This window comes from Thermobia domestica, chromosome 11 (assembly GCF_964235325.1).
Source record: "Thermobia domestica chromosome 11, izTheDome1.hap1.1, whole genome shotgun sequence".
Taxonomy (NCBI): domain Eukaryota; kingdom Metazoa; phylum Arthropoda; class Insecta; order Zygentoma; family Lepismatidae; genus Thermobia; species Thermobia domestica.
Window position 1 is genome coordinate 258,013,214 of NC_137464.1, and position 14,019 is coordinate 258,027,232.

Below are 14,019 nucleotides of genomic sequence, written 5' to 3' on the forward strand. Positions count from 1 at the left end.
AAATTTCCATGTGAAGGACCTTTGATCTATGAGTGGAAGGAAAAACATAAAAAAAAAAGATATTAAAAGAATGACTTTTCCCAACAAATCATCATTATTTGACCTTTTCTCTTTTTATCAGCTCCACAACAATAACTCCAACCACTTCCAAGAGTTACAACGAATGTTACATTATGATCTTAGATATAACATTGTGTTAACATGTAGCATAACACCATTATCTTCGAGCAGTTCAAAAGATGGGCCCATTCGGTCCATATAATCATGCCAAAATATATCTCAATTACTGTTGCTCATAAGAGATCTCATCTCGAAATTGAGACGAAAACTAAACTTTTTTTCAACTCGAGACGAGACGAAAAATACCGCGAGTCTTGTGGGAAACACTAGTTCACCCACTATTTCACTCAAACACTATTTTAGTGTTACATGGTTTATAGTATAAAACATTATTATTATTATTATTATTATTATTATTATTATTATTATTATTATTATTATTATTATCAGCTTCAACTACAAAAAAAGCCATTCATATTATACAAAGTGTTTCAAAACATCGACAACGTTTGGGAGGTGATTTCTGATACTAAGACAAGACAAAAAGTATAGACCAACCTGGGTGCACAAATGCTTCCTTTCGGAGTTACAGGCTGCCGAAAATATTTAAAAAAAAAAATGAACTTTAAAAGGTCCATAGCTCCAAAACTATTGGACCTACCGTAGTCGGGCCAAGACTTTATTTAGAAACTAGTATGTACCCTATCCAAATATCCATGTTTCAGAATCTTGCGGTAGTTCCGCAACAATTTATATAGGGGTAGTTGGTGAGTACTTCAAATTATATGTCCGTAGCCAAACTCCCTCTATAAAAGTTATTGAGTGAGTACCTTAGGATTTTGAAACATGTATTTTTTTTTTTTTGATAGGGCACATATTAGCTCCTAAGTGAAGTTTTGACCCAATTACCGTAGGTCCCATATTATTGGAGCTATGGATCTAAGAATACAGAACACAATATTGAAGGAAAAGTATGAAATAATATGAAACTTGAAAATTGGATTTTTAACTTCGTAACATCATAAAGTTAATCTTCGAAACTTAAGCCCACCTGGCCTTTACGCCGTGACCCCCCTCCCCGCATTGCGAACCCTGTCGGTGCGTTACTTATACCACAGCATTTAAGTGAAACGATATTTTCCGTCGCTTCTTAAGCCTGCCAAAGCTCACCAAGACCTCGCGGCACACAGTTTGGGGAATACACAGGAAACAATGTAAAAAAGAAAAAGCGCCATCAAGTGTAGCACTAAATGTCGCTAACGCCCAGAAAAGAACACGCTGATCACATTCTATCCCATTTGAGCATATTGACCATGTAATAATATCGTAGCGTAGAATTGTTGACGAAATGATAGGGGTAGTTTGATTGTTAGGTGATTTGTCTCAATGTTAAAGATGGTCTTGGAAGATTTCAAAGAGAAGGAGAGAGAGACAGAGAAAGATGCTGGTTGTTAACATCTTAATATAAGGTCAGATAAATCATTGGCCGAAATCAAGCGTAACGTCTATATAAGGTCACATGATTCCCTACAGCTTAAGTACTCTGAAAGTTGCTTTGTATTGCTGTTCTATCCTATTATTTTAAGTCAAGTTAAGGGTTCTCGCAACGCTCTACACGTTCACATCAAATATAGTTGGACAATTTTAGAATGTAGGACAATTAATCTATACTACTATTATTTCAAACAACATCTCCGTGTTCCTCTCAGCTAATACAGCATGTCTCTAAAATCTATCTCCAATTTCAAAGTATTACAGCTTGAAAATGGAAAATCGTTTTTGAATTAAACTTCTCTTGGTCGAAAAAGAAACTATTCAAGTTTCGTTTACTTGCCGGGAGTTGTCACTAGTTTGCAGGAGAAACAGGACAAAACCCATGCTGAAAACATCTCCCGCCAACAAAGGCGCCGATTTTTCTGTAAATTGGGGGGGGGGATTCAGATGCACAAGGCATATATATGAGGATTTTAAGACAAATTGCATTCAAATTATGCTAAATATTGTACATTCATAAATACAATGCGGGGGCCCAATGAGCTTAAGGGGGGCACGGACCCCCTCGGCTCTCCTCAGGATTGGCGCCCTTGCCCGCCAACCATCACTGCTTAACTTGCCAACTCCTGTCAGTGTTCGAGGTGTGCGATATTGGTATCTTGTACCCCTATAAGAAAAAAATGAAGTATGTGGCACGCCAAACAAATCAATGCCTAATATAAAGCGACCGAGAGGACTCTTGAAGCCTGAATTCTACACCAATCATGGAACTGATTTGCCTCATCTGTGATAAATCGGAAGAATTCGGTGGGCTACGATTCGCGGAGCTGCCTTCCGTAACGCACACTTTAGAAAACCTGAAACAACAGAAATGCTTTTTTTTTTTTTTTTTTTTTTTTTTGTAGCTGGTTAAAAGGAAGACAAAGTTCACGGTACGCTTACGCACATAGAGAAGTTAACTGTTTTTTTTTTTTTTTTTAAATATCAAAAGAATTATTTACAATATCAGGAGATAAATCTCTTAAGCTCTGAAAGGGGTTTCAGATATAACATGTCCAAATTGGCCCCCAAAAAGTGAACTTGATTCCCTTGTGCACTGAACGCACTATTTGTGAACTTAAAACTTGACGTAATTACAATTAGTTTGCATTTTGTAACAAATTTATATATTTTTTTAAAAGTCAATCGGATCTCTGAAATCGGGTAATGTGTGTATGAGTATTAGCGTTTCTCTTTCGGCGTTTGATTCAAATACTGTTAGCCGTTTTCAATCAATAACACTTTTGAAGATACTAGAGACACCCTGTATTATAAAAGAAAAGAAAGAAAAAATACTGAAACGAGAAAATAGATAATTAATTGTGTGTTCGGTGCATGGTGACAAAAAGGCTGCCTGATTGATTTTCCTGTAAAATATGAAAGCTCATTTTGATTTTGTACTCAAAGTTTAATTACTCTGTAACAGTAAAACAAACAATTTCCCTACACAATAACGGCTAGCAGAAAATAAAAGCCATTGTTCGGGGCCAGACGAATTAAAATAAATGGACAGCTAAAAATAAACTTATAATGGTAAAATTTAAAGGAATAATAATAATAATAATAATAATAATAATAATAATAATAATAATAATAATAATAATAATAATAATAATAATAATAATAATAATAATAATAATAATAATAAGTGGGCAGGTTTATTTATATAAATGACGGATGTCAAAATAAGTTATAATAATAACTAAAAATACGCGTACATTAGAATAGAAGTTGAGAGAGATGCAATTATCTGCAGCACGAGGTAAATGTTATCTCAAGTTGCCAGTGCACGTTCTGTTAAGAGTTGTATTAGGTAAATTTACGTTTGTGTTTGTGTGTTGTATTTAATCAGGAGAAGGTAGACGGGGCCTTTTATCCTTTGAGAAGGGATGATTTCCTCAGGGAATTGCCCTGAGTACGCGCATCACTTTCTCAAACTTTTAAAATATTTTCTTGTTTATTTTGCAAATCTCTCTCTCTCTTTCTTTTCTTTCTTTTTTTTTTTCCAAATTCAACTTCGTTCATGCTTCTATACATCTTAACTGTACAGGGTTGCCACTCCTATAATATATTGGGTTGGTGGAAATCAAATTTGATTTCAAGTCTGGTAGGAACTCATCCTCTGTAATATAAACAATGGATGACCTAGATCATGTGTACAACGTGACGAACTCCGTACACGATCAGGAAATAGGCTGGGGTGCCCAGTCATTCAGAATGTAAAGAACAAGGTCATGTGAAAAAAAAAAAAAAAACAGGAGCGCACACAAATTTCGAGTGATTTTCTTTTACTGGAATATTCTGCACATCTATAGTTGTCGCAAGGAGTCGTGAAGCTTGACCTAGATCTAACAATTTCAATATCCAATAGAACGGTCCCGGTCGTCAATCTCATTCAAGAAATTTTTGCCAGTGTTGTCTGTCGCGCTGTACAGAGAACATCTCCTCAGAGTATAGTGTCGTCGGATTACTGCTAAGATGCGTTTTGTTTATCTTTCTTTTTCTTGTTGTTGTTCTATATTTTGCTATTATTATTATTATTACTATTATTATTATTATTACCTTTTAATTTTAATAATTGCTAGTGGTCGTATTAGTACAGTATAGTTCTTTAAGTATTTTTTTCTTCGCTCCTTCGCCATGTGTTCTAAGTTTGGCAACGTTGTTCGTGCACTTGTGTTGCTTCACGTTTTCTCAAATGTGCGTTCGAAAGGTAGGCATGAACCTCATCAATGTTGAAAATTTGATCGAGATCGGTCGGGTGGTTCAAGAGCTGTAAATTCACAGGGTCACTTTGCTTTATATATATATATATATATATATATATATATAAGGGCGGGTCCTAGGGGGGGCTAAGGGGCTATAGCCCCACCCTTGACGCTCAGGTTTACACTGGATAAAATGGAAAACTATGGTTTAGCCCCTCCCTTGATCATATCCTGGATCCGTCACTATATTATATATATATATAATCATTGCTATTATATTATTGAGTGAATGAAATTTGGAGTATGACCCTCTGAAACACCTCTGCATATCTGTTAAAAGCTGTGGTAAAAGTGAGGGGGAACGCGGGGCAGGGCCGTGCCGTGGAAAATCAGCGCCCGGGGCGAGAGTATATAATGGCGCCCCTATATATATATTCCAAGCAATTTTTCCTATCTTTTTTTCCTTTTTTCTCCCGAATTTTGCCCCCCCCCCTTCGGTGCCCGTGGCCGTCACCCTGCTCGTCCTCCCCCGGCACGGCCCTGCGCGGGGGATGCCTTACCCCCACTTTTTTTAAAAATTACAATGGGCAAAGATAGGCACGGGAGACGGTTTGATGTCATGCATCCCCCTACCTTTGCAGATCCACTTTTACCCCTGGTTAAAAGCACGTTATATTTTCTTATCAAGTATCAAATAATCAACACATTTCCTTTACAAATAGCGTTTTCAACAACATTTCTGTTACACAGGTACGATGCATGCCGAAAACTGGTGAGTAAGAAAGCATTTGAACAGAAAGGGAAAACAAAAAGTAGTTTAATATTTTGAAAAATTTACTTTCATAAACAAAACTGACATCTAATGGTACATATCTCAACACAACGTCACAACTAATCTATTATGGCATTTTTTTTCTTACTGGCCTGTCAAACTCCACACATCTCACATGGAAACAAGTTTTATTTCGTGTTTGTACCGTTATAATCTTGGTTTTTTTTTTTTTTTTTTTTTGCTTGCTTTATTTTTTAGTTTTTAATCTTTTAAGCAATAAACGACTAACAGAAGTGAGATTGAGTCTCAAATGAACTCAATGACAGATAAAACTGTTTTTTCTCTTTAGAAAAAAGAACGGAAATTTTCGTAACAACCGTAAGTGCTTAATGGAGGAGAAAAAAATACACTTTACTGCCTACACTGAGTGATATATGTCTTATATGTAGCACTATCTATAAGTTTAGACTTCTAAGAAATATTATGAAGAAATGAAAAAGAATATGGAGTGTATTTCATTCTTTAAAAACTTTTTTAAAAAGAAAGCTGAAAGACAGTAAAATGTTTGTCAGAATATAACGACATGTGTTGAAGTTCATTTTATAAGAAATATATTTTCCATTCCAGAGTTGCCAGAAGTAGTTACGAGGGAGGATCAGAAATTAAGGTTACAAGGCCGATACTTCTGGAGTTTCGTCTGCAATAATTTTAATAAATGGAGTTGGCAACTGTGCAGAGCTTCAACCATCTGCTACCTACGACGCTATAAGAGGAGTCAATAAGAGAAAGTTTCTGACAGTTAGCAATGACGTTGTCACTACTCACGTATCAAGGTTTTCTTTCGGAGCATTTGTAGTGGCAATTTAATTAATGGTGTAAGACAGAGTGACGGTGGATAGTAACATTAGTACCAAAGTAGGGGCTGCATTGTCCTACCGTATATGGTAAGAAACGGCCGTGCTATAGTTGTATGTAAACACAAATGGAGACTCGTTTCGAAAACTGGTTTCGACCAGCTCTTGTTGGCCGTGCTATAGTTGTATGTAAACACAAATGGAGACTCGTTTCGAAAACTGGTTTCGACCAGCTCTTGTTGGCCGTGCTATAGTTGTATGTAAACACAAATGGAGACTCGTTTCGAAAACTGGTTTCGACCAGCTCTTGTTGGCCGTGCTATAGTTGTATGTAAACACAAATGGAGACTCGTTTCGAAAACTGGTTTCGACCAGCTCTTGTTGGCCGTGCTGTAGTTGTATGTAAACACAAATGGAGACTCGTTTCGAAAACTGGTTTCGACCAGCTCTTGTTGGCCGTGCTATAGTTGTATGTAAACACAAATGGAGACTCGTTTCGAAAACTGGTTTCGACCAGCTCTTGTTGGCCGTGCTATAGTTGTATGTAAACACAAATGGAGACTCGTTTCGAAAACTGGTTTCGACCAGCTCTTGTTGGCCGTGCTGTAGTTGTATGTAAACACAAATGGAGACTCGTTTCGAAAACTGGTTTCGACCTGATCTTGTTGGCCGTGCTATAGTTGTATGTAAACACAAATGGAGACTCGTTTCGAAAACTGGTTTCGACCAGCTCTTGTTGGCCGTGCTATAGTTGTATGTAAACACAAATGGAGACTCGTTTCGAAAACTGGTTTCGACCAGCTCTTGTTGGCCGTGCTATAGTTGTATGTAAACACAAATGGAGACTCGTTTCGAAAACTGGTTTCGACCAGCTCTTGTTGGCCGTGCTATAGTTGTATGTAAACACAAATGGTGACTCGTTTCGAAAACTGGTTTCGACCAGCTCTTGTTGGCCGTGCTATAGTTGTATGTAAACACAAATGGTGATTCGTTTCGAAAACTGGTTTCACGAAGTCCGCTCAGTTATTCGATTTCTGTGGGCGAAACATCTAACCGCGGCTGAAATTCACCGGCAGCTGGTAGAGGTTTACGGAGAGACTGTAATGTCTCGTCAGCATGTCGTAGAATGGTGTCGAAAGTTTGTGGCTGGTAGAGAAAACATCACCGATGAGGAACGCTGTGGCCGACACAGCATGGCATCAACAGACTTGAACACAGCTCGCGTGGAGGAGCTCGGGCCGGACCTTGCTCAAAGCGACTTTTACTTGTTCCCGCACTTGAAGGGGCGCACTTTAGATGTCGCTTCGCTTCAGACGAAGAAGTAAAACACTTTGAGACAACGTGGCTGAACACGGAAGGAAAGGATTTTTACCAGAACAAAATATCTTCAAACTCATCCCACGATGCTACAAATCGAAAAATAACCTAATGTATGTACCTGTTGGCTGTATAGGTTGTATAAAAATATAAATACATTTCACTGCAGACTTTGTAACCTTACTTTCTGATCACCCCTCGTACAATCGTTTTTTTTTTTAAAAAAAAATACAATAAAATAAATTTTCTTATTAGTGTTTGAAAGTAATCTAAATCAATTTGGTTTACATAAATTCAAGAAATAGGATAGTTGTTGATATGCAACATTTGCTTCTACCCGTTAATTCGATCAGTGTGTGGCCGACGCACAACACAGTCTATTGTAATACCTGAAGCTATGATAAGACTTAAAATCGTCCAAACAACTAGGCGGGCAAAATAATAGAACCGAAAGTGGTAGGGTTCCAATCAGTCGCTTATTTAGAGGAGGGCTATCGGGCTCAAGCCCCCAAATAAATTTGTTGGATTTTCGCACTCCACGTACAACAATAATCCTTTTTACAATTTCTAAGAATTATTCTGACTTTCCATTTTCTTATGCTCTTTGTTCAGAAATAATACTGTTTTTGTCATGTAAGAACTGCGTTCTTCTTCCGTTTCTTTCGTCCATTCTACTCTTCTGTTTCTTTTTCTTAGTTGTTACTTTCTTTCGTTTCTCCTATCATACTTTCGACCGTTATTAGTTGTGATTCAAGTCGGCCGTCATCAGTAACACTAAAACTAAGAGGAGCTGATAAACGAAACTGGTGTTCCACACCAATTTGCACGGATATCAACATAACGGGATTTTAGTTATTATAGCAAAGGAATATTTAACATCGTTTAGTTATAAAGAAAGGTAAATGTTTGAATTAAAGAAAATCAAGAGGTGGGAATAAGTAGCCCAGGAACTTAGGTAGGCCAAGAGGAACCTTCCTTTTTCTTCTATGAATAGAATAAAAGGTTAGATTCATTGCTAAATTTTTGTCTGGAATACTTGCCATTAAAACTTCAATTTTTGCATAAATTAAAATATACTTAATTCTCAAACTCAGGTGGGCAATTCCCCCTGCTTCCTCGTGTTGTGCATAGCCCCTCCCCCGAAACAAAATCCTAAATACGCCACTGGTTCCAATAAGGGCCTTGCACGAGGCGCTGAAATTAGTTGCTGAAATGACAGATAAAATATACAGTACCAGAAGAACGATTTTCTACATGCTAGACCTGGCACCACTTCAGAATCCCAAAAGAGCACAATTATAATAGATTTTTCTGCACCTTCTGTGTGGTTCATTTTTTTTTTTTTTCTGATCTCATCCATCCTTCTTATAGACTCACGCCTTCTCAAATGACGCCAAGAATTACCTTCCTAAATTTAACAGCTCCATCATTTTTTTTCTTTTAATCTAATCTGCAAAGTTGTGTTTTAAGCTCTAGTTTCTATTGCACAAACACACAAACATATTAAAAACCACACAGACAGCCACAGACATCAAGAAAGAAAAAAAAAAAGGACAAAGACCCGGGTTCGTTATCTGTTCAGCGCCAGGAAAACATTTGCTGTTCTTATCACCAGCGAGTCAGTTAGCTCTTTAAACGTCTTCCAGAGTTAAACACTTAAATGAGTCTCCAGTGAAGCAGACAGCCCATGTTACAACAAGAAAATAACATTCTCCTCTTCTCTTCTCTCCAGAATGAATGAGACGCCGGGGCAGGCAGAGGAGAAAGGGTTATTAATGCCATTTTCATGAAATGAGAAGATCGTTCATTCCATAAAAAAGGCCAACGAACAGCCTTCTGGGATGTTAGCTAAACTGTTTATTAACTCGTTATGAAGGAGGCGTAATTAAAACTTGAAGATAGAGCACGCTCTAAACACCTCTCTCCTCCGTTCGTGTTGACATGACAATGGGTGGAGATTTACCTTGCGTCTTCAAGAAGGCTGAGTGAATTTCCAGCGACGGAGCAACGTAAGAATAAACCGATGCTTGGTATCAAGAGAACAGAACAAACCAAATCAATTAGCAAGTAGGAAGCGTTAACTGTTTGCTCAGAGTGAGATATTGGTCCCTTATATTTTGGTTATGTTCTTGCAGAACAACAAATCTCGTTAGATTTTTGTTATGTCCTTATAGAGCACCAACATTTGAAAATCAGGGTCATGTCAATGCTCAGTATCCCTTGTGAATGCGCAAAACATTCTTCCACCACGAGCCTCCAACAGTAAATTGCATGTTGCAGTAATGGCGCGTTACATTTTGAAAAACTGCAGTGTTCTCATTATCAATAAAAGAAATATAAAGTTTAGAATTAAAGAATCAATTTTAAGCCACCTGGACGGCCTATATATTTATACTTTATACGACATACAGGGTGGCCCAAAAGTAGGTATACACCTGTGCATTGATTAAGTATATGGGTGTATTCTAGTTTATGGGTGTATTCTAGTTTATGGGTGTATTCTAGTTTATGGGTGTATTTGCTTCGGCTCTTCCGAGCTTAAGATGTAAGTAACACATATTAAGAATAAATAATAAAGAAACTAAGTCTACCTGATGGATAACAATAAGAGATGATATAAAATGCAGAACGGTACTGTATACCTACTTTTGGGCCCCCTCATTTTTACGTTAAATAATAAGTTAAAATCAATGTGGAGACAGAAAATGACATCCATCCCCTACAAAGGCACCAGCAACGTTCAATTCTATTTTGAAACTTATAGTCCTATAATTTATTACTATTAATTTACTATTACTACTATTATCGAATAAGTACCGCGTTGCCATTGGCGCACGAAGGGAAGTTTCTAGGAGGCCATCTCCCTCGTTGCTGTATTACGTTTGGTATTTTCTTTTTAATTTGTATTAAGAAAACCTTAAGAAATTTAAGTTGTTTTCGTGAGGCAGAGGGGCCCGACCCCCCTTTCCTCAACTTGGAGCACCCATGGCGTTCACTCAACTCTATCGTCAGTCAAGAAAAGGTTGGTGAACCACAGTGTAATCCGAAAGGTTGTCTTAGAATGGGAAGTGTAGTGTAACCAGTGACGATTTCAGAAGATTACTCCCCCCGCGGGGGGAGGGGGTCTGAATATTTAAGGTGTGAAATTAGTACTTCAAAAATACTGTTAACCCAGGTTCAGCTTGATCGGGGAATTATTTCAGGGGAATTTTTGGAGCTCCAGCCAGGGGAAATTCCCTCTGACCACCACCTGAAATCATCACTGGCTGTAATTCTTATATCTTCCTACTTACTCCGTTCAGTCAGAGTCAAGAGGTTACTTAGGCCCAGTGCAATGGTGCTATTCAGCCGGTTCGCACCGGTTCGTTAACCGTTAGAACCGGTTGTTAAAATAATTTGAGTTCGTAGAATCCTTTGTTATACCCAGACACAAGGGCGCCCATCGGTGGGGCAAGGTGGGGCGCTCGCCCCCCTAAGAGGAAATTGTACTTGGGAATATCGAAAACCCAATAGAATTTTTACATTAGTTAACAGCAAAATTTGAAACTAAATTTGAAACGTTGCTTATACTTGCCCCCCTCCCTTGGAAACCACAACATGGGCGCCCTTGCCCAAACATAACAGTAAGTTTTACCCAGTCATACCCAGAAACAGTAAATTTTAGTTTAAGTATCTTTATTTTTAGAAATTCTTACAGCTGCAGGGTTAAACATATGATCACTCAGAGCAAGGTATAAACATTTATTTCTTAATCTCAAATGCTCAGATATCAAGAATGAGAAGTAGAATCACGTGAGTGCCGTGGTAAGGGTTACTTATATTTGAAATACATACATACCATTGTCAACAATTGTCAATCCATTGCTGGATTAAGGTCTTTCCAATACTTTTGACAACCATCTATCTTGGATAATTCGCTTCCAAGATATTATCTGTGCTATCTAACTATACTATCGCTGAGGCTATAAGATATTCTCTGTACTATCGGTTAGGGCTACATAAGGATATGCATGAATGCCATGTCACGACATGCCAGAAGGGTAAGCACACGTTAACATAGGTCAAACGAGGCCTACAGCATTCTACAATACATACGCGGCTAAATGTTGAAGAAGTAGTGTTTTATAACTTTTGCCCAACAAATACATACTTCACTGGAACTAAAATTACTGAAAATTGTACTTACCGGAATTCCTTGATGCATCATCCTCTCGACCTTTGGAACAGGCCCCGGTCTGGGCCCTGGACTATGTCCCGGGTCTGTAGACCCAAGTGACGACGAAGAAAGTGAACATCGAGGGCTAGAGTCTAATGAGAGACGAGCTGGGTTCGTTGGTAGATACCCGGACGCCCGCCCACTATCCAGGCTCGCAGTACTATGGCGACAACCACTGCTAGATCCAGATCCGGAAGAACCAGGGCTATCTCTGCCTGGACTCTGAAAATACAATTAAAAATCAATGACTACTTTCTAGTTATACAAACAATTCAATTTATTAAATATTGAAGAAGGTAGATTACGCTTTTGCAGATAAAAATACAGGGTGGTCCAAAAGTGGGTATACACCCCTGCATTGATCAAGTATAACATTCTAGTTTGTTAAAGGCTTATTTGCTTCGGCTGTTCCGAGTTTAAGATATAAGTAAAAAGACATTATGAATGAATAATAAAGAAACTAAGTCTACCTGATGGATAACAATAAGAAATGATATAAAAAGCAACGAGTTGTTCAGTACGGGACGGTATACCTACTTTTGGGCCACCCTGTACTGACATTTCAAATGACACATTGAGTGGAACAAGTCTACCAGCAAAGCGCACACAGGGATTACGATTAGAAATTAGATTTCAGCACATTTGGCATCAACGGCCATGTCAGCCCGTCACGTATGAAGGCTAACGTCCCTCGGCGATCACACTATCCAAGGAAAGGGAAGGAAGTGGACTTGGATCTGTACTTTGTATGTGAGGTACCATCCCGGCATTTGCCTGCTGTGAACTAGGGATGGCCACAAAGTTACGGTTCCGGCGGAACCCGTTCCACGAGGAACTGGTTCTCGGAGATCCGGTTTTCAGAACCGGTTCCAAACCTGAATCCGAAAAACCTGTTCTGGAACCGGATCCGTTCAGACTCGAAAACCGGTTCCACCAGGAACCGGTTCTGGCCATCTCTACTGTGAACGAGGAAAACCTCATTCAGGATGGCTAACCTGAAAAAGCTTTTACATTTTTTCGACCGAATGTTCCCATCGGGAATCGAGATCGGGACCGTTCGCAGAAAAGACGAAAGCGTTAGCGACTACGCTACGCGGGGCCACAACGCGCACGCAATACGTTAATTATAATCCGATAATGTTAAGACCACCGACGGGTCATTTACTATCATTCCTCAAAGTCACGAACATTCATACTTCGGTGAATAGAAAATGAAATGAAATCTTTCAGTTTAGCGTCCCACGATTTCTGCCCTTTAGGCTAAGTGACACCAGGGCCGTGCCGTGGAAAATCAGCGCCCGGGGCGAGAGTATACGACGGCGCCTCCATACATATATTCCAAGCATTTTTCCTATCTTTTTCCTTTTTTCTCCCGAATTTTTCGCCCCCTTACTTCGGCGCCCGGGGCCGTCGCCCCCGCTCCCCCCACGGCACGGCCCTGAGTGACACGGATGATTAAGGCAAATGAATGATAATGGAATAATGTGGAAGGAAATGGACGTACTCCAAGAAAAACGCACACACACACACACACGATGTTGTCCACCACAAACTTACTTCGCCGGGATAGAACCAAGGATCATTCACTAGCTTTAATCATCAGTCTTCCTTTATTTCTTTTCATTTCATTTCATTTCGTCCAATGTTCTGTTTTAACCACTTTCAATTTCTTCACTTAACATTGCTTATGCGAATACTACACACTTCATCCGAAACCAATCACGCAAAAAAAACAAGTATAGCAGTTAGATATTGGTTTGAGATTTTGTCAACAAGAGTAAGGAGGACCAAGCACGAAGTTCATATTTCAGTCGCCAGGTAGCGCAAGTGGCGCTCTCTTCTGGAGAAAATATTGAACTAACTTGACGGATGCGACAACACAGATTACACTAGTTAACAAAGGTTTTGTTACATAAAAGGAAATACCTGTTCTTAAAGGAACTTTTTGCGCTGAATTCGAATATGCACTCGGGTTTTCTCCATCACGTACGATTTTCCCGTAACAGAGGGATTTTAGGGAAAATCCCTCAAAAATTTCCCTTTTCGTTTATTTTACACCCCAAGATCTTGTCCCCTTGCATATACTAACATAGAAATTATACCTAAGTATACTTTGATTCATATTTAACAAACCCTCCAAGTTTCGTAATAATCGCTTTATTCTTTCTAGAGAAATAAATATGTTTGTATGTATACTGTGTGTACTGTTTATTGCACCTTATAGTAATGCTTTCAGATCTCTTAAGTTGAGGTAAAACGTTTTGCTTTATTACCACAAACACATATATAAAATATAATACAATATAATTTACAAGTGTGACAATTTACAATAAACAATAATACAAATGTACCAAAAGGTTATGAAAAGACAATCAAAACTATCACAATATATGAAACTTCCATTGGGTTACAAAAACTTACACTACTTCCTTCTTTTGTAAGAAATGTTGCATTCTCTAACAAGACCCCAACAATAGTCCCCCATCATTGAAGGATCCCATCGTCCCTGGTACTTTTTCTCCATTGCCATTATATCTTGGTGGAATCTTTCCCCCTGTT

At 38.5% G+C, this 14,019-nt stretch overlaps 1 protein-coding gene across 4 annotated transcripts in view; it reads right to left on the reverse strand.

Moving 5' to 3' along the window:
- ckn (CRK like proto-oncogene, adaptor protein) overlaps positions 1-14,019 on the reverse strand; it is a 580,084-nt gene that overhangs the window by 89,276 nt on the left and 476,789 nt on the right. For all 4 annotated transcript variants that reach the window (XM_081732142.1, XM_081732141.1, XM_081732139.1 and 1 more), the window contains exon 5: positions 11,431-11,682. In XM_081732142.1, the coding sequence (XP_081588268.1) occupies positions 11,431-11,682 (252 nt within the window). The remainder of the gene's footprint in view (positions 1-11,430; positions 11,683-14,019) is intronic.